Source organism: Temnothorax nylanderi, unplaced genomic scaffold (assembly GCF_030848795.1).
Source record: "Temnothorax nylanderi isolate EJ_2023f unplaced genomic scaffold, tnyl_v1.0 TNYL_tig0005_pilon, whole genome shotgun sequence".
NCBI lineage: Eukaryota > Metazoa > Arthropoda > Insecta > Hymenoptera > Formicidae > Temnothorax > Temnothorax nylanderi.
The window spans coordinates 249,206-269,591 of NW_027249067.1; the positions used below are offsets into that span (position 1 = coordinate 249,206).

The 20,386-nt window shown below is 39.9% G+C and overlaps 2 protein-coding genes across 14 annotated transcripts; one reads left to right on the plus strand and one right to left on the minus strand.

The window, feature by feature from the left end:
- The first annotated feature begins 164 nt into the window (after positions 1-164).
- LOC139775619 (uncharacterized) lies at positions 165-5,305 on the plus strand. Of its 9 annotated transcripts, none has more exons than XM_071711768.1 (6): positions 703-1,106; positions 1,536-1,665; positions 2,144-2,300; positions 3,205-3,757; positions 4,073-4,277; positions 4,403-5,305. In XM_071711768.1, the coding sequence occupies exons 4-6, from the start codon at positions 3,414-3,416 to the stop codon at positions 4,628-4,630; spliced, it is 777 nt and encodes a 258-aa protein (XP_071567869.1). In that variant the 5' UTR covers positions 703-1,106; positions 1,536-1,665; positions 2,144-2,300; positions 3,205-3,413; the 3' UTR covers positions 4,631-5,305. The 9 variants fall into 9 exon arrangements, with proteins under 9 accessions (XP_071567858.1, XP_071567912.1, XP_071567869.1 ...); XM_071711796.1 differs by lacking the exon at positions 703-1,106 and adding an exon at positions 2,362-2,579 and having other exon boundaries at positions 1,116-1,665; XM_071711803.1 differs by lacking the exon at positions 703-1,106 and adding an exon at positions 2,396-2,579 and having other exon boundaries at positions 1,116-1,665.
- On the minus strand, positions 4,759-20,346 carry Nak (Numb-associated kinase). 5 transcript variants are annotated; one of them, XM_071711671.1, is made up of 14 exons: positions 19,724-20,346; positions 18,704-18,819; positions 18,433-18,566; positions 18,125-18,236; positions 17,848-18,051; positions 17,624-17,727; positions 17,334-17,466; positions 16,971-17,234; positions 16,632-16,869; positions 16,193-16,541; positions 15,876-16,008; positions 15,205-15,454; positions 15,058-15,105; positions 4,759-10,118 (listed from the first exon to the last, which is right to left on the minus strand). In XM_071711671.1, the coding sequence occupies exons 1-14, from the start codon at positions 19,836-19,838 to the stop codon at positions 7,894-7,896; spliced, it is 4,425 nt and encodes a 1,474-aa protein (XP_071567772.1). In that variant the 5' UTR covers positions 19,839-20,346; the 3' UTR covers positions 4,759-7,893. The 5 variants fall into 5 exon arrangements, with proteins under 5 accessions (XP_071567772.1, XP_071567764.1, XP_071567759.1 ...); XM_071711663.1 differs by having other exon boundaries at positions 4,759-10,115; positions 15,058-15,102; positions 15,867-16,008; XM_071711658.1 differs by having other exon boundaries at positions 15,058-15,102; positions 15,867-16,008.
- Between the last annotated feature and the right edge of the window lie 40 nt (positions 20,347-20,386).

A 20,386-nucleotide genomic window follows, 5' to 3' on the forward strand; every position in this document is an offset into this window, starting at 1 on the left:
CTTGCAAATACGAATACTTTGCGATACCGGATACACGCACACCTCTGCGAGATTAACAGTGGTTTTATTTATTGTGTGGACAACGATTGCCAGAAAGGCGTTAATCTTATCAAGGTTTATCTCACTATCAGGTCTCCGCATGTTACGGAAACGGGAATTTCTACGCTGATCAGAGCGTATTCGATCGTGTATATGCGCATACGTATCGGGCAACTCGGAATATCTATAATTTATCAGCGGTTGAAAAAGCGAAAAGTTATTCAATAGAACAAAATTAGAGAAAATTATTTATGTGATCAGCATAACGGCGTCGAGGAATAAAGAGTGTTGCACATTTCGATAACTAGAGAGAATAATGCGAGTTTCGTGGACACTGTTTGCAAGGTGATTTACGTGTGGCCGATGTACGTTGCGCAGGTAAGAAAATTAATGCAATATGTCTCTATTTGAAAATGCACACTCTTATCTGTCTAACATTGCGAATGCATTTGTTAATTTCAATGCATTCCGACGTAAGTATTGGATCTTTCCTGATAGTTGTAATGTGCTCGAAGCGCGTGATTCATTTTATACATAATCATTTTCTCGTATTTCAAAAGTGAGAAAAATATTTGAGGATTAGTCTCGAACCGAGAAATCTCAGACCAAAAAAGATAACAAGAGTCACTTCACTTATATCGGGATAAAGATTTCTTTATTTACCGAACGAAGTGTGTGCGCGATTTTCAGAGCGACGCGACGTGTTAAGTCGGCAATAATTGGTTACCTAATTAACGAATTAATTAACTGTGAAAAGGGAAAGAGAGATAGTAGGTACTCGTTGCTCGTGGGACGTGGTAATAGGAGACTGAGCTCACACCGAGCATTGAGTCAATATTTGACCCGTGGGATCCACGACCGTTGTCGAACATCGTCGAGCCGCGATGACGAAAGAATATTTACGAAAATGTGCGTCTCGTTCAAACAAGAACACACGTGCGCACGTAAACGCTTGCGTATACAACGTGGTATTGAACGGAGGAACGGAAGAGATCCAACGAAAGTAGTCGCTTCGGATTCTCCGACGCCGATGGACGTGCGATTCCGCGTGAGATTTGAGAAGAGCAGTTAAGTTTCAGAATTAAAAAATCCACAATCGTCGAAGCTTCCTAACTCTCTAACAAGTTTACTTATATATTTTTACAATCGTTAACTTATATATCTGTTCCTCGTCATCGAGAACAAATTTGATATCGAATTAGAAAAAAAAAACAAGGAATTAAATATCTCTAATATTTTTCTCAGAAATTTAAATATAAATATCGCCTCGTTTATAATTCTGTCTGTAGAGCGCGGATCGAAAGGACTTATTCCTGTTTGCTTTGAATCTCAAGGGAATAAGAGAAATTAAATTTCTCTGTTACTAGGAAATTAATAATCTTTATTACTTTCTTATCTTCCTCTCTCATTAAATTCACAAAACACGCTATATGTATTCTCAAATCGCATGCGTACTGCATACCGTCTGCGTCCTGCAATGTCGTCGGAATGTCCAGTGTTCGATTGCATCCCGTAAAAGGTGATGCTAATTAATCCTAATTAACACCTCCGAGTCTAAGCGCCGGCTAAAACTAGCTAGATGGAGAATGAGGAGAGTTTTATCACCTCCGATCGGCGCTAATCAACGTAAGTGCGGTCGCTCTTTCAGTCAGTCTGTTATCTTCGATCATCGCAGGTGCACATTGCATATTCGAATTGTTCTCTATCGTTTACGCGTTTGGTCCCGCCATTTATTTACAGTGCGCTCAAGTGTGATTAATGGCCCGACGAGGGTACACCTCCCAAGCCTCGTCATCCGCTTATCATAACAACTCGCGTTGGGAACTAGGGCAACGAATTAATGTTCCCGCTAAGTAACGTGATTTTTTTTTTCCTTTATTCTCTTAAGTTTTTAGCTTGAGTTTTGAAAACTCGCGTTCTACGAAAATCGTGCTTCTTTTAATATCTTGTGAAGTTAAAGCATACAAGAAGAAAGCAAATTTATTCTTGAGATAATTCACATGTTACCAGTTTGCGAGTCTCGTCTTCAAGCCAGTTCTAGTGATATTAATTTTAACCCTCGTTTTTAGCTATGTTTAACTAATTCTACGTTTTTTTTTTCTAGATTCGTAATATCAGCTGTAATAAAATATGGACAGTGTTGAATAATTCAGTCAATTATCGATAAGCGTTAATTAGCATATTATATGGGACTGATGGATGATCTTTAGTCTGGCAGTGAAGGTACCACTGGGTACTACTGCGAAAGTAAAATACAGAAGGTACACTACTATAAAATAGATTTACATTTATTATATCAGTATCAAATTTTTGTATGATAAGGGCTTTTTGATCTACCGCGATATCGGAAGAACAGACACAATACTGATCTGAAGACGATATATTAATTTCCGAGTTGCGGAACGGAGTTTAACACACGAGACGTTATATAATGTTTTTCACGTTATTTGCAATGCCAATATTGCGGAATCTACAGTGAAAACACTGCGTCAATGATGGAAAACCGGACGCGCGAAGTTCCAGGCGTGCGCACGATGGAGGTAGATGAAATTGAGAGGCCTAATCCGCTGGAAATAGATCTGTCGAACATGGAGATAGCTTCCCCAAAATATTTATGCCGTTCTCAAGTTATTTTGCGTGTTTTACAAGATTCCTACGTGAATCTCTGCGTCATGAGTTTCCTGTCTGCGCGCACTGATGAATCGCGATCGTTACGTTCCGGGTTCTTGACGAGCTCGAAGCTCAATTAAACACAAACTCGATTAAATAAAGTTGAACATGAAAGCAGGAATGAAAATTAGCAATCGTTGAGTCGGTCTAAAATTAGATGATTATAATATAATAATAATAATTTTAATTTAAAAATCTATAATTTATTTTTTGGATATACAATTCGTCGATCGTAATATTTTCATCGATGATGGTCGTGTCTTTTTTATCACTCCATGCGATTATTAATTGCTAGCTAACAAAGTTAATTGTCTTCTTCCGTGGTAGAAGTATGCATCATTACCCTCCATGTTTCGGAATAAAAATTTATTCTAATTTGGGATTAGGATGATGTAAGAAAAATGACGTTTTTAACTCTGATAGATCCATAAATCTGTAAATAAAAAAACCGGACGAAGATCAGGCTCGTAAAAATTTATTTTCTCAATCTTCCAGGTAAACTCATCCCACACGTCGTCGTATACAAAGCTATAATCACATTAAAATATGAATGGAGGAAGAATTTCTTTCCATGGAGGTGAATAAGATGGACGCTGTGCCAAGTTGCTTCTTCTGACTAGTCAACAACATTTTTCAACGACGAGCAAGTGGACGGGGAATTCTTTTCTAATTGACAATCTGGAGGCGCGAATTAAGGAGCAATTATGAATTCGAAGCAAGCGGAAACGTGGCTGGCGATATTGTACACCGCATCCATGGTGTTCTCCGTCACGTCTGTCGTATCGCTGGTGGTCACATGGCAGAATTGGCTATTGACGCTAGACGGTTGCATCGATGTCAATTGCGGCTGCATACTCTACGGCATCAATACATTTCGCACGTTCCTCGGGGGCGACGAGAAGCTGTGCCACTTCGCCGCGTACGGTCTCGTACCGGTCATCGTAATCACCTTGTGTCTAAGCGCCTATCACGGATACAGGTGTTGCATACATAAAAATCTGGATGATCCTAAGCGAATTAACCGCGGACGAGTGTACGATGACGACAGGTGCTTATTCCTCTCATTTGTCATCTATGCAAATTGTTATAAAAATTGATTCGCTCGAAGTGATGATGAAGAATTCCTGTTTAGATTCAGATTAAGTAAAAAAAAGCAAACATTTATTTTTCTCTTAAAATACGAGACTGAAGACTAAATTTTAATTAAAGTAGAATCTTGTTAAAATATTACGTTATCTCGAAATTAAAAAAAAACTTGGTTCGGAGAGGGAACAGAGTAAAACTTTAAGTCATATATGTATTACTTTTCGTTTTTAATTCACAATTATGCGTGTATGTTTCTTTAATTAAATTGTTTTAATAGAAGAAACCTTAACGGACACGTCGTAGTGGTTATAAAAAAAAGAGTTGCCTTTAAATGGTGGATGCCTATCGGTTTCCTCGCAGCGTTCGTCTGCTGCCTGTCGCTCGCCCATGCGGTCGTGATGACTGACGGCTACTACAAAACTTGCGAACAATACAGACGAAATCTCATTCAACTCTTGGGTTCAGGAGGCCGGGAAATTCAAGTAAGATGAGCATCTTACTTTTCCTCCCATGTTAAATAATTTTAACGGCTGGTATATTTAAAAAAAAATGCAATTTTTGAAGATTAGGACTATTTATCTATTATAATTTGTATTTTGTTGCATAGGCAATCCATAACAGGCTTCCGTGCGGTGCGATTTTCGATTTCATGGATTATGTTCAGCCAGATAAGAATCACTGGAGTCGCGGCGAGATGAATACCGCGATCGCGCTTCAGCTCGCAATATGCACGAGCTGGTTCAATTTCTTCGCTTGGCTGGCCGCGTGCTCGATAAACTTCACCATGGCGAGGAAGAGGCAGCGCAATTTAGGAGAAAAACTCTGCTGTTTCTGATTCCGAGTGACATCCTCGGTAAAATGAGCCGAACGCGACAAACTTGACAGTATTTTTGTGAAACGTAATAGAGATTTCTCTTATAAAGAAATGTGACAGGACGCGGGCGTATATGATTAATGCTCGTGTTAATAGCATACATTTTATTTATATATTTTATACAGAGATAGTGTCTTCAATAATTATTTTCCTCGTATGTCAAAAAATTAAAGACTCATCCGCTCTGCCGTGGAAAATAATCGCGTCCCTTCTCATATATATTCTATGTAATCGCATTCTCTTTATACATTTTTACACAATTTTCATGACTATATTATACATAACATTGTGTACACATTGGAACAATATTTTTGATCATCCTAAGATAAAAGTCCTGTTAAACTTAGCATAAACGAGGGAGAATGCATGATCTCTTTTATACCGTACACCTTTTCCGAAACACAATAATTACGTTATTAGTTACTCATGATAGATGGTAAAGGAAAATACTGTAACACCTGTTAGTGCAGGCAGTGAAATTCAAGTATTAACTAGTCAAGTATCCGTAAAACTTTCCAACACACACGATTAGGACATTTACTTTATCTCCTGCGCATGTATGTACACACGAGAAAACGAAGAGAAAAGAACCTACGAACCAACGATATAATAAATAACAATATATGAAAATTTAAAGGAGGAATGTATCGTATCTATACTACGCACGTAGACTCGTATAAGAATTTATATGTATAATCAAATAATATTCTTCTTAGGATGTTAAATTAAAAATGCTCGGCTTTCTTAGCACCCTAGTTCGTTCTATTTTATACACGGTGCACAGAATGATGGAGTATATTATTTTAAGGCTTGGAATAACAAACGGGGTTCTCCCGTATGTTCAACAAATACACTCAAAATTATACTTCTCGCCGAATTCATCGCGTTTCTCATATCGGTTCGCCGGAAATTTAACGTTTTAATTTTCTATATGCATAGATCACTCTGACTTCTGTGATGGCGGCATTAAAAAAATCGCTTTTAACTTCCTATAGATTACATCTCACCGTTACGTGATAGGAACTAAACAGAAGAAACAATTTCTCAGATACACTATCCCTTACATATACAAATACAATTGACTCTGTTTATCTTATAATACTATCAGCTTTTATGCTACACAACAGCAAAGACTTTGCAAGCTTGAACGCTACTCGATAAAGGAAGGCACCTAATTATGTAAGCTAATATCTACAAATTATGTTACATCTTTATATATATGTATATGCGTGTGCATAAAAACACGTAGATTATAAACATTGTTTTTTTTTAATAATATTGTCACATCTTTTTACACTGAATTAGATCCTGTCCGTTGATTAAAAAGGCGCAGTATATTAGCAGTATATAAAATTTGATTAAAATAATTTCCAAAGTTATATAAAACGTATTAAAATTCAGTTGTTGAAATCGAATAATTTAACAAATACAAATACTCTCTCAATGTGAGATAAAAATTAATATTAATATTCCTACTAGTACTGATACACTAAGTACTAGTATCACGTCTACTTTTCATACATTTTATTTAACAGTCTCGATCGTGATGACAATCGCGGTTATTAGCGTTCGTTTTGAATAATGTGGCGATAAACCGTGGCGTTGTCGGATTATAAACGATTACTTAAAAAGAGACATAGCCAGCTTACACAATGTATATGTTAATCGAGACTGTTAAACAATAAGTCAGTCTTACACGATAAGGCCAATTCTTTAGGCGAGCCTGTTTGGTTCTTCACGATAAATATTACAAATTACTTCAATGCTATTATCTGCGCCTTTGTAACACTGATTTCTGTAAATGATCCATTATGTTAATTCTTCGTAAGGAATACTCTGTTATAATCTCTTCCCCGAGAGACCATAAATATACGATAAAAATTTCTCCTCCTTTCATCAACGTTAGACTTTGCGACAAATTGCGTTGACAGATACATATATGTATATAGTGTACAGTGTATATATGTATATAGTGTACACACATATATAATACAGATTAACTTTCTTAGAAAAATTGCTTTGTATGAACTAGTAGATTGTACTAGTAGAAATCTACAAATTTTTAAAGTACAAACGTAGTGAAAAGACTTAGCTGCAAAAATAGATGCACGAGCTTTCTCTACCTATTTTTATTTCATTTTTGGTATCGAGCTGCCAAGTTCCACAACCTGGTTTTATGTTAAAACGTAAGTTGGGAAGTGTCTGTGTCTCTCTCTCTCTCTCTCTCTCTCTCTCTCTCTCTCTCTCTTCATTTCAACATTTCAAAAAAATCAACAGTTTTCTTTAATATAATGTCTTTTCCCATCAATTTCTTATGGCTATCTGTCTTGTTTGTGTAAATCTTCTAAAAATGCAAAAAGTAATTAAAAAGTGGTAGTATATGAATTAATACTTTCCGACATTAGTGTAAATCACGTTTTATACGATCCCATCCACACGTTTGTCAGTTAGGCATGTGTATGTATAAATATATCTGCTCATGCTGTATGCCTTCTGATATAAACATGCGCAGCTACTTGCTGCTATCACATCACATTGTCGACGTTTGTGAAAAAAAAAAACGCACAAGCGTCAAAAAGACGTTGATCGTGTTCCACATAATTTAGTTTAATCAATTCAAGGGCAATTTAAGCGTTTAAAGAAACGGCTTCTAATAAATACTGTAGCATTAGATATTTGGCCTAATCGTAGAGCAGAAAGCTTTAAGTTAGAATATTGATTTCTGTAATCCTCCATAAGAGATCTAAATAAATTACATTCGTCTGTCTTATATCTTTTCACAAACGCGCATTCCGAAAACAAGTAAAACAGGCATAACTTTATTCACTCGAAATTTCACTCTGACGTATTTGCGCGTCCGAAAAGCTCTTAAACGCGCAAAGGTCTTCTATGTATATGTACAACCTGTATATCGATTTTCCAGTTGGAGATTTATCATGTCATTTTTACTGAGATTTTTTTAAGAGTTAATTAATCTCTTGCTAACGCTATAGTGTGTATGTATGTATGTATGTGTGTCGGTGTGTGTGCACGCATTCACAATATACACATAATAAAACTCTAATCAATTAAATTAAATTTTGCAGTGTTTACCGGCGTTTATCGGTATCTCTACGATATACACAACGAATCAATCAACTATATCATATCGATGCTCTATTTGTTCCTGCGTCGCCAACAAACGGCTTTGTTGTCGACTAGCTGCTAACGGGAACCATCTCATTTCAGGTGAACGGATTGCTCCGCCTCTTCAACGATCCGAATCGCTTCTCCGACGCCTCGCGGATCACCTCGAAGGGCGCTACCTTCGCCCGTCCCGCCTGCTTCTCCTCGTTCTCATCGCTGGGGAAGTCCTCGAAGCTCATGTTGCTGAAACCAGCGGTCGCGGCCGTGCTCTTCTTACCCTTGGGCGTTTTCTTGTGGCTCACCGACTTGGTCTTGTGGGACGCCTTGTACGTCGGCAACACGTCGACGGCGTCACCGTGGTTCTCGTTGATCAGGTGATACTTGGACTTGTCCGCCTTGGATTTATCTTTCTTGTTGTGCTTCGGCGTGTCGTCGTCCGCGACGACCAGCGGCTCGGGCGACATGGGCGATATCATGTCGGACGTGATGTCCACCTTGGAGACGCTGTTGACCGCGTGCACGGTGATCCTGGCGGTATGCGTGGTCGTTTGAATCGCGTAGACGGACGGTGGTTGCGGCTGCGACGGCGGGGTGGGTGTCAAGTGAACGACGCTGTTCTTCGGGGACTGCACGACGCCGCTGACCGGCAACGCCGTCGTTAACGCGACGTTGTCCACGTAGCTCGGCGACTGCGATTGCGACAGCGACAGCGACTGCGACAGCGACAGGGACGTTGGACGTTGCTGCTGTTGTTGTTGTTGCTGCTGCTCGTTGAGCTTCAGCGAGGCGAACTCCTCGAACGGGATCGACCCGAAGAGGTCCTTGGACGGTTCCGCGCTGACCGTTGGCTCGGAGTTCACCGTCACCATGCCGTACTTGGACGTGCACGCGATCGTGCTCGAGTGACTAGCGTAATAATTGTCTGGTACCGCATTGTGGGACTGCAGCGGGGCGCAGTTAGCGTAATCGATGTACGAGGAAGGGCCCGCCGGGCTCAGGAGCGACACGGGCTGATTCGACGTGGGATCGACGCTCGTGAAATTAGCCTGGGCGCTGTTGAAGGGATTGGTGAACCCGCTGGGGCTGAATGGGGAAGAGCCGAAGAGGTCCCTCTCGATGTTCTCTTCCTCCTCGGCAATGCTGACGTGAGGGCTGCTCTTGATCGGCGACGACGCTTGGACCGGTTGATGGAACGACGCCGGTTCCTCGAAGATGATCTTGCTGTTCGCGATTACAATGCTCTTGGGATATTTGCAGGGCAACGAGGCGGACTTGACTGGCGCGGGCGTGGGCTTGCTCTCCGTCACGTCCACGAACACCTCCGTCGGTATCGGCGAGCTCGAGATCGGCGTCACCAGGTTCGAGTTGTGAGGCGAGTTCTTCGCGCTGCCGGCCGGATCGACGTTCCTCGGTTCGCTCTCGCGACTGTCGCTGCTCTTCCGCGAGCTGCTGGACCTCGGGAAGGGCGCCAGGGCAAACACGTCGTCCTCCACCTTCCAGATGCCGTTGTTGAGCGACTTGGACTTGGACTTGTCGTTGTCGTTGTCGGACGAGCTGTCGCCGTTGTTGAACAGCAGCGGCTTCGAGCCGTACTGATGCCGCACGAAGGGATCGCCGTGCGACTGCTCCGGCTTGGACTCGGGGTCCAGCTCGTCGTCCAGCAGCAGCGGCTTCTCGCCGTACTGATGACCGACGATCGGGTCCGCGTCGATCGTCGGCAGCTGTTGCTCCTGCTGCCGATAGTGATGCCTCCTCGGCCTCTTCATCCTGTAGTCGTCCTCGTGCGTCGCCACGGATTCGCATTCCGCGTGATACGCGGAACTACCGCACGTACGCACGCTCTCGGAGATGGTCTCGTCGTGCTTGCCGCGCACGCGGCCCCCGTCCTCGTCGTCCTCGTCGTCGTTCACCTCGCCGTCGTTGCCCTCCTCGTCGTTCATCGCCCGCAGGTCGCTGGCCGAGCCGATCGAGTCGTCCGACTCGTACTCCACGTTCGTCGCGTTATCCGCGTTGCTGTCGTGTTGCTGGGCGGCCACTCGCCTCCTGCGGTTCAGCACGTTCTTCACGCGCCGCCTCTTCGTCTTCTTCGCCCGTTCCTTCGCCTCCTTCGCGCCCTTGTCGCTGTCGCTCGACACCTCGTCGGCGTTGAACGCCAGCTTCTCGTACTTGGACCGATCCTCCGCCGGCGCGCGAACGAACGGCGGCGAGACCGGGCTGGATTCCGTGATCAGGGACGCCTCGTCGTCCACGCCACCGCCTTGCTCGACCCCGGAGTTCCACTGCGCCAGCGGCACCCTCGGCCTACCGTTCGTCGGTTTCCCTGCTAAACAGAGGGTCGCGTTACGTTAGTACGATTATCTGGAAGACGTTTCTTTAATCATAAGTATTTTCTGTTAACTTTAGAACTAGACTAGCACTGAAAGTTATCACTGAACCTCCGTTATCACTGTAAAGCGTTACTTACCTATATTCTTTTACTTTGCAAAACATCATCAGAAAGATACGACTCGATCTATGATAGGCAATATCGACCGTTTCACAATTGGAGAAACTTTTTCTTATACTATGCAGAGTATCCCAAATCTTATAATGAAGAGGCGCAAACTGCAAATTCGCCGGGAAATTTTCAGCATAGTCTGAGACACTCTGTACATATGTAGAACATTCTAATACACGCGTTTTAATGGTCCGTATGTTAATACGATAAAAAAGCTAAAATGACATATGCATTTGACTCCCAATATAAGAAATTATATTAATATTCTCCTTAAGGTAATTTCCTTAATTTACTCAACTCTCTAGTTCTGTTAGTAATTCTGTAGTATTATACAAATTAATATCCGTGAACTGTAGTCGTATTACTACAAATTTTACTTTCAATACTTTTAGATTATTTGAAACCTGATATAACTGATATGACTGACTTTTATAAAGCATGATATTGTTATCTACAAAAGAAAAAAGAATCAGAAGAAACGGGAAATGTCTGATTAGGTCTGTTGCAGACAGTGCACTTTGCTGAGTATGATGTGCATTGATATTTGCAGTTTTACCGTAATGAGCTTCCAGAAAAAGGCAATGTTGTATTCCTCGACGTGGAGAAAGTAGCACAATATACATATTCTAGGACAAGCTATTGTTAGTACCGCCACCAATAGGTCTGGAACAGTCCTAATCAGGTTCAGAGGATTGAGGATGAGTGTTTTGAAAAACGCAGTAATGCTCTGAGTGACAGGTTCGCCTTTAAAGCCACCACGAGAATGCACCCGTATCCCTTGGCGAATTGCATTCAGATTCGTTCCCGTGTCTCGCACAAAGGGGCAAAGTATTGCTGCGTTTTCTGCCAGTAGCGTTCAGAAAAAAACAAATACTCCGTATGCTAATTTACATTTTATTGCTGCAACATTATTTGTCTTAATACAGCGAGAAAGGTATTGTCCAGAGATGTTTGTCGGCCCCCTATAGTGCTCTCAATTCGCAAAACGGATTTCTCTCTCTTTTTCACACGAGTCTCGCTATAGATGAAGGAGAAGCATGCTTGTATTCGATGATGACTGATGTGATAACAAGTTCTTTTTCTTTTTGCATGACATATCAAACTTAATTCACCGTAATTAGGGTTCTCCGAGATAGTACATTGTCAGAGACACTATGGGAGGCAAACAAAGCAGGACAAGATTGATAAAGAAAGATCTCGTAAACAAACGATTCGAAACGGAAGAAGGGCTTGTGCCTCCCAAACTCATTAGGTTGTTCCAGACATTGGACAGACAAGAGTACAATTTCTCGTAAGCCTTTCTCTCTCAGAGAAACAAGCGCGTTTATCAATTGTCGTCAATTGTCTCCGCCTTGCCGTACCTTGATAGGATTTGTGACACACACGCTCAAGGAAGAATTAACATTACGGCGATTCTGGTAATACTACTAGCGCCAGTGAAAAAGATACTCCTAAGTTCGTTGGACTTTTTGCATAAAATTAATTCTCTCCGGTATAATTTTTTTAAAAATATATATATGTCGTTATATATCTGAATTTATTACTCTGCTATGTAGAAACTCTATTAGGAGGTATAACAATTATAACAAGTACGTACAATATTGATTAATACCTATAGCACTTGTTACAATATATAAGATATGTTATTTGATATAGACATTAACGCATTTTGGACAGATACATAGGACGAGTATGCAAAGTACGAAGAGTACACAACACAGATTGTAATTTTTACACTTTTGAAGAAGATAAAATGATGTAATTTGGCGGTCCTGCTTTTTCCAATTATTTCTCTTCCAAGTTACAGATATTACAATGCTAAATTACATCATCTTATCCTGAAATTTTGTATACAGGCCAAACAGATACAGTTGAAGAAATATTAGTTGTACCAAAAAGAAACCCAAATTAACGAATACCGTGTGAAAGCAGTGTAATTGAGATCCGATGAAAAGAAACGAACAGAGAAGAAAAGGAGAAAAAGAGTCGTGATGAGAGAAATGAGGACGAGGAAGAAGAGCGAGAAATGAAAATAATCGCTAAGTATTATTTGCCAGCCACTGTAGTATTACCATCGCGCGAAGCAGATACAATCTTGTGATTTTTTTTTATATAATTACCCTTAATGTACGTCTGTATGTATATATTCACGCATAGCGCAGAGAATCGTCATTTTTTCTGTGGGAAGGAAAGGTTCGCGCCGATACTTCCGCACACAAAAATAAATCTTCGTACTCGACAATATATTCTAAAATAAACGATCTTTCCGAGTCCCATTATCTTTGCGTTAATACGCCACGTTTCGTATTAATCGCGTTACGTATAATTCTCTTGGAAATACTTGAAACCTATTCTTCCCACGTTCTTCCTCTTTTATATGCTATATAATACAATCATTATGACACATAATACGTTTGCACGTATATGTATATGAGTAGGACAAAATAGTGTACCTAAATTTTGTATATCACATAATATATAACATAATTTTTCATGTATATATATATATATATATATATTGCATTATTTATATATATGTATGTATGTAGATGTATGTGTGTGTTTATTTATTTATATTTATATCTATATGCATATGTAATATGTAATTTGTTCCTCCTTTTTATCGATACATTCACTGTTCCGTACGGAAACACTAAAAATAAAAGCTAATTCCGTTTTGTGCACTACATATCATAGGAACATCTATTGTAAAGACAAAATTTGTTTTATCCTATATGTTCATCATATTTTCAACAATATTTAATAATTACACTTTTTATAACATAATCAATATATAGCATATTTTTCGTGTCTAATGTTCGATGTATTATCCTTACGCTGTAACTTACTATTTGAGGTAAGTAGAAGTTAATATGTAATTCACTGGTAATATTCTACCATCCCTTTCTCATTTAATTGAGCATAACTGAGCAGATTTGCATCACAATCTCTTTTCATATCGTTCATATCGTTTTATCAAAACAGTAACGAAGCGTTTTAACAAGTGTCAACGTAAAAGAAAATATTTTGTGAATTATGAATGCTATTAAAAGCATAAAAAAATGATTCAGATAAACAATTATGTATGTATTGCATATGCGTGAAAAATTTTAAATAATTACACGATAATCTTTCGTGAATGATATTATGAGTAGATATACATAAAAATAAAGTTAGATCTATTTCCTTTCAAAAGAATAATTTGTGCATAGATTACACTTTTATCAAAAAATGATCTATCCTATTATATTTAAAAGATAAGATTTGTTCAAAATAACGAGAGCGCATATAATGAGTTTTTGAAGTTCATTAGTTAACTAAGGCATTTTTTTCATTTCCATTTATACGAATAGCAACTTTAAGCTTAGTAACTTATCACACGTCTTTGGTAGATCAGACGGTAGTAGAAACCCACGATTCTTTTATTTATCTAAATAAACATTCTTAAAAAAAAAGACATTAGTTCCTTTTAATTAATGAAGCAGTGCAACAATATTATCACACAATAACTGATTATGTATTATATCACAAATCAAGTTTCACATGTAATACTAATTAAAAATTGAGAGAGGAAACATTTATTTTATATATTACTTTGAAACGTTACTTCTTGCATTGCGTTACTTCAAAATTCTATTAATGAAAATTAAGAATTATGTACATGGAAGTGCAGAAAAGCGTAACATGCTGATAAATCGTCATTTCAGCATTTATCTACGTCTATTGTCCACAAACATTATAAATACATTGCTATTTATAGATGATCTTATTTAACGATCATTCCAATTGTGAGCAATCGAAATAATTAAATTCAAAGATGAAAAAGAATTGGAAAAAAAGAGCAATTATAATAGATATTATTTTCTATAACAGTAGGAATAACACTTTTCTAATTTTAGCTGAATCGTTCTTCATTTCTGTCATTGACCTATATCCTCACATGTGTTATTGTGATTCAAAGGCATATCTATTTTATAATCTCCGTTGAACGTCTCATAATTTTTACTATTTAAAGATTTTGTCAAATATACAAAATTAAGCTAGAAAAGAAAACAAATATTGTAACGTAATTAAAATAAAAATAATTAAGTCTAATTCTGTTACTGAACGGAACTATAATGTTCTAAATTCATGATTATCAAACATATCTAACATTTCTGATCTTTTCATATTTATATTCTGTATATAAAGCTAAGGTATGAAATTTTGGAGATAGTGGTGTCTTAGTTGTATAACAAGATTACTTCTAGTACTTTGTTTCTTACAAAGTAATTCGATAATGAATTAAATGTAATAAAGTATTCGAAAAATTAAATGACCGAATTACAATATCTATATTGTAAATTACATCTATAAAACTTTACTTATTCATCGATATATAGAAAATGAATGTTACGTTAGATTAATGAAGCTATACACATTCAACAATTTATATATACAATATATGTAAAGAAATCTCTTCAGAATTTTAAATGAGCATTTTTTTAGAACTTGTCACTTGATAAACTAAGTATCGAATTTCATAAATGCCTTGATATATTTGATATACAACTGAGACTGACCGAAACCGATGAAAGACAATGGTCACAACTACAGCTTAAAACCTGCTACCTCACGTAGCGATGATAGCAAAAGTAAGAAACCAAGTATTAAGACAGCGAGGAAATGGCTTTCAAATCAAGTATAGATTAATAGATTAATGTAGGAACAAGTGGAAGAAAGATGATGTAGAAGGACAGAGTGTAAGAAGGATTTTATGCATTACCTCCAGCAATAGCAGCAGTCTTTGACCCGATTTTACTCTTCTTCCCTGCTAAGAAAGAATTCAAACGTTAATAGGTACTTCAGTCTTGTAATGAAATATATACGTTTGTATTAATTTCTAAGACGTAGAACTTTAACGAGAGCTTACTTGGCAGGCTAAAGGGTGCAGATTCAAAGGGATCTTCCGGTAACTCTGTATACGTCATAACAAGGCTTTCGCGACTTTTTACCCCACTGATACTGGTATTGCTCCCTCTTCTTATTTTGTCAAATTCAGCACCGAAGATATGATCTTCCGTTAACTGATTAAAAGGTTGTACATCCTCAAACGGATTCCATGCCGCCACATCTGCACTCAACGATCTCCCTTCTGATCCCATTAGGCTTGAAAGTTCGCCCTGATAAGAATGTAGGCAAGTTTTTAAGTATTAACTGTTTCCAAGCAACACTCAATATTTTAGTAGTTACTTGAAGATGAGGGAGTATTACTAATGATAGAGTGCAGTGCATAAAATATAATAATATATAAACGAGATTCTAAATATAAGAATAAAATCAAATTTCACATCTCTTGTAATTTACTTTATTTTATCCAAAGAAATTTTCATTTTACCTGTATCACGAATAATTTTTCTATAAAAAAAAACTTCGTTATCTTTTCGTGTATAATACTAGACACAATTTTAAACTATAGAAAATAGAAGTCAAAACAGAAGTCTGTCTCAATAATATAAACATGATTCGTATTTTGTAGGTAACTAATACCGTTCAACAAAAATAAACATAAAATTGTGCGCTTTATGTACTTACAACACGTACATGCGAGGCACTAGTTGCTATACAAGGCCTTGTATCACTTGGAAGTTCCGGTGGTGTAGTCGTATCATCGGAACGTGGCTTGACCGAAGCCTCATATGGCGCCAAGAATTGAGTGGTTTCAGTTGCGAATGCTCTGTGAACATCGAAATACAGCCACTGTAATATAAAAAACTGTGTCTTGACGCAAAAGAAGATTCTGATCTCTTAAAACTTTCGTACACGTCGGCGCTAATTTAAAAGAAATTTGTCGGAATACTCAAGTCTCGTAAGTATCGACTTTTCGTATCGAATTTTAAATAGATTTAAATAGGGCTTACTTGTTAAAAGCGCTCGTGTCACTGACGTTTCTCCTGTGACGCGAGGACGACAATGTCGGACTGTCAGGCGGAGATATGCTCGAACTTATATTCTGACTCAAACTTTCTGTCTTATTAACCGGCTTCGGCAAAGCCGGCGGCGTCACCGTCGGTGGAGTCGCCTTGTTAGGCCCCGTCGAAATGGACAATTTCGACGGTAATGAGGTGACTGGCGGATATTTGGATGACGATGGATAACTAGGGTTGGACAGTTTCGGAAGAATCTTGCCGGGTTTAGGTGCAACGGGAGGTGGTATCTTGGCAGGCGGCGGCATCGTTCTCGCGTCGTCTTTGAACGGATCCGGATACCCTGGAAAAGCAGCAATGTGATAAAAAGATCACTCTCGATCATTCTTGCTTTTACTCCGTGGAACTTAAGCGTGCCATTATTTAGGATTACCTGACGGCGGAAATAGAGCCTCCAAATTCTTCTCGTTTACGTTCGTTGTAGCTCTCGCTGCCTCGTGCTGCATCGAATCGAAGTAAAACGCATTTTTATCTTGAACGGTAACGGGTGACTGCTGAGTTAGAGGTGAGTGACTGATCATCGGGCTCTGCGATTGACCGTACTGCGACGGTTGTGCTTGCGACTGACCGAAAGGAACACTTTGACTGGGGGTGCAAACATGTGGCGATACCTGGCAGAACGAAATAATTACATTAATCAAGCATTTGCCAAAAATATCTAAATGTTTTCGTATATTTCAAGCGGAGTGTGCTCGCGATTTGTCGACCTTACTTGAACGTAAGAGATAGAATTTGCCGGTGTAGTTTGCGTTTGATTTCCTTGGCCCGATATTTGTCCCACGATTTGACCACTCAAACTGATCGGTCCCGTGCTAACGGCTTGCCCCTTCGGTCTTTGTCTCGGCGTCACGGACGTACCCTCGACCGTCGTCGCTAGAGGCGTGGGTTTCGGCGTTTTTACAGATGCTGCTCTTTTAATATTCTCAGATTCCATGGGTGGACATGGCAATGATTCTATCGTCGGGGTTGGGACTTTCTGTAAAGATAAGATCGAGAGAACAGTTGTTACGGAACAGCATGTAAGAGACGCATTTCGTATGCTAGTATATATGTAAAATTATTATAATCTACATACATGTAAATTTTGCACAGGACATTCTTTGCCTTGAATTTGAAAAGCAACTGTGGAAACTTGATAAATATCAGGGCGTATGTCAGGATCTGGCTCAAGCATGTACCGAATTAAACAATGGAGAGCTTTACTATATCTATAACATAAAAATATTTTATGTACACATCTAATCTACTTAACTACTTAACACACATATATAAGGCTAAATCATATTATTCTTCTATCATTTTATTCGTTCGTTAAATAGCTAAAGATTCGGGCAATTTGTATCGGCTACGTAACTTTTCACATACCTCGAATTATCCGGTATAGTGAAATTCCCAGATTGTATAGCAAGCGTGCTTTCGCCAAACGGTAGTGTAAAAAAGCAGAGTTTATATAACATACATCCTAAAGCCTGAAAGACAGGATTCTGTGTAAAAAGACTCGCAATGCTGATAAGAATTTTCAATTTTATTTATATATTACGATCGTATGTGTGTGCGACGTATATAAAAACGTAAGTGATATACGTTACCCATATATCCGCTTTCGTAGTAATAGGTTTTCCGCAGTACATGTCAACCATTTCAGGTGCTCTGTAGCTTAAAGTGGTATATTTCTTTATCTCCTCCTCAACCACCGCGGCGCCGTGGACATTGGGATTGAGAACTTTTCCCGTCGCGGACCCAAAATCACACAGAACGTAATGACCGCTGTCAGCGAGCAGTATATTTTCCACCTATCGCGAGACAATTAAATGTAGATCAAGATATTTCTGACGGCGTTATGTAATTGCCCATTAAGTAGCTCACCTTGAGATCTCTATGAATTATGGGAGTTTGACAATGATGCAATCTTGATACGGCTTCGCAAACGTCACAAAAAATTTGTAGAACTTCTGATTCACTGAAACCTGTTTGCAACCTAGAAATAGGAATAGAAAATTGCTGATGTATGCCATAAATTTTCATATCGTTAGATAAGCAATTGGCAATATTTTGCAATTAAACAGAAGTGTGACACATATATATAAAAATATGTATATAAGTATATACAGATATATAGAAGTAAAATTGTCTTAATATTATAAAAAAGTGTGATAAAGAGAATTATTTCTAACCTGCTATTCATCATTTGAAGAACTTGGGATTTACAGTAAGGCATTAAAAGCAGAAGTTCGTGTATTCCTCCAGTGGTGTGAGTTATGCTACTATCTATATATCCTATGATATTTTTATGACCGCTCAGGTTGCTCTGTAAACAGAAGGAATTCATTCAGTCTTTAATCTATGTAACCAAGATATTACATTTCTGTAAAAAAAAAGGGGGGGGGGCATTAACTTAGCGCCACTAATTATCACTAGCGTTTCATTATTCACGAAGATACTTACAGCAATTTGTATTTCCCTCTTGCACACATTGAGATCATGTTCATTGTTGACATACATCCGTTTAAGTGCATATCGTCCACCTGAGGATTTGACCAAAAATACAATCGCAAATCCTCCTGTAAAATAACAATTGCGCTATATGAGGCGAGTACACAGCAGAAAGGGACAGAGAAAAAAAGAAATATGCTAATGTTCATCACTTAATTATGTAATCAATATATGTATATTAAAAATTAGATTAAAGAAAGCGAATTAATAATGACTAGAACGGAAAAATGAAAGCTGTAGGATTACTGTGGAACACTTTGCGCGTTGTAACTCGACACAGATACAATTACAAGCGTGGCAATAAAAGATATGATATCCGCGTTTCAGTATTTGAGCTTTATCTCAAAGTAAATTTACTGATTGGACAATCAATTTCTATTTGCCAGCTCCGGATATATCGACACGTAACAATAAAAACTCTATCGTCCGATATTCCAGTGCACTATTTCACAAAAACATTTCTTGAACAAATCCTGAGGCCGCAGCATTAGCCAGCCAGAAAACGGAGCAACAAAGCTGACGTTCCTTGGGAAATGCACACTTCACCATCAACGTATCAACGACTCCTGAGAACTAATGAGCTCAATGATGCCTATCAAAGTATCTCAGGAGATCTCTTCAGCAAATCTCGCAGCATTGACTGTCTGGAAGATGATCGACTGTTCATTCCAGGGTGGCAAAGGACCTCCTGGGAGCTACCTAGCTTAATGATGTCCACCAATCACCCGCTGTCGGTGCTTATCCGGTGCTCACGAGGACGACCGGGACGGAGAGGAGAGGAAAAAAAGCGGAACCGACCAGGCGGGGCGGAGAGGGCGTTCTAGGTTGCGGTGCAAAATAGAACGGAAAACAAGGTGGGGTGGGGGGGGCGGGATCCACGTCCACCGGAGGCTGAAACAGGAGCACGAGGGCGGGAACGAGAAAAGTATGGTACTTGGGATCGAGAAACGACCCCCCCCCGAGACCGCGTACCTTCCGCCAGGACCTCCTCGACGGTGACCGTGTGGCGGCCCACGACGAACACCTTCCCCAGGTAGCTGTTGGGCTCCTTCGACGTGTTGTCGATCTTGGAGAATAGCTTCTTCATGCTGGCGCGCTACGTCCTCGTCGCCGACGTCGATTTGACATGGGGGACCCCTCGCGCCGCGCTGCGCTCCGCTCCGCCGAGCCCGCCGATCACCGCCCCCGGAACGGCACGGCACGGTACGGTACGATACGGTACGACGGCACGGCGATCTGGCGCGGCGCTCTCTCGCGCGGCTGGACCTCTCCTCCTCCTCCGCCACCACTGTCCCCCTCGAGAGAGAGAGAGAGAGAGAGAGAGCGAGAGAGAGAGAAAGAGAGCGCGAAACGGCGAAAGAGGGAAAGAGCGAAGGCCTGTTCTCGATTTCTCGCGAACGGCGCACGTCGCCGGGCAAACGCGGTCTCCTTCCTCGCGATCGTCGGCAGGTCGGCTCGACCGGGGCGCACCTCAGCCGAAGGATATCGGCGCGACGGTGGTCATGATAACGGTCGTCTGCGTGTCATACATCAACTCCGCCGCCGCTCCTCGGTCGACATATTCGGGCCGCGGGCCGACTGCGCAGCCGCGCCTCCGCAGCGGCGACGTCGGAAACATATGTGCGCTACTTCCGG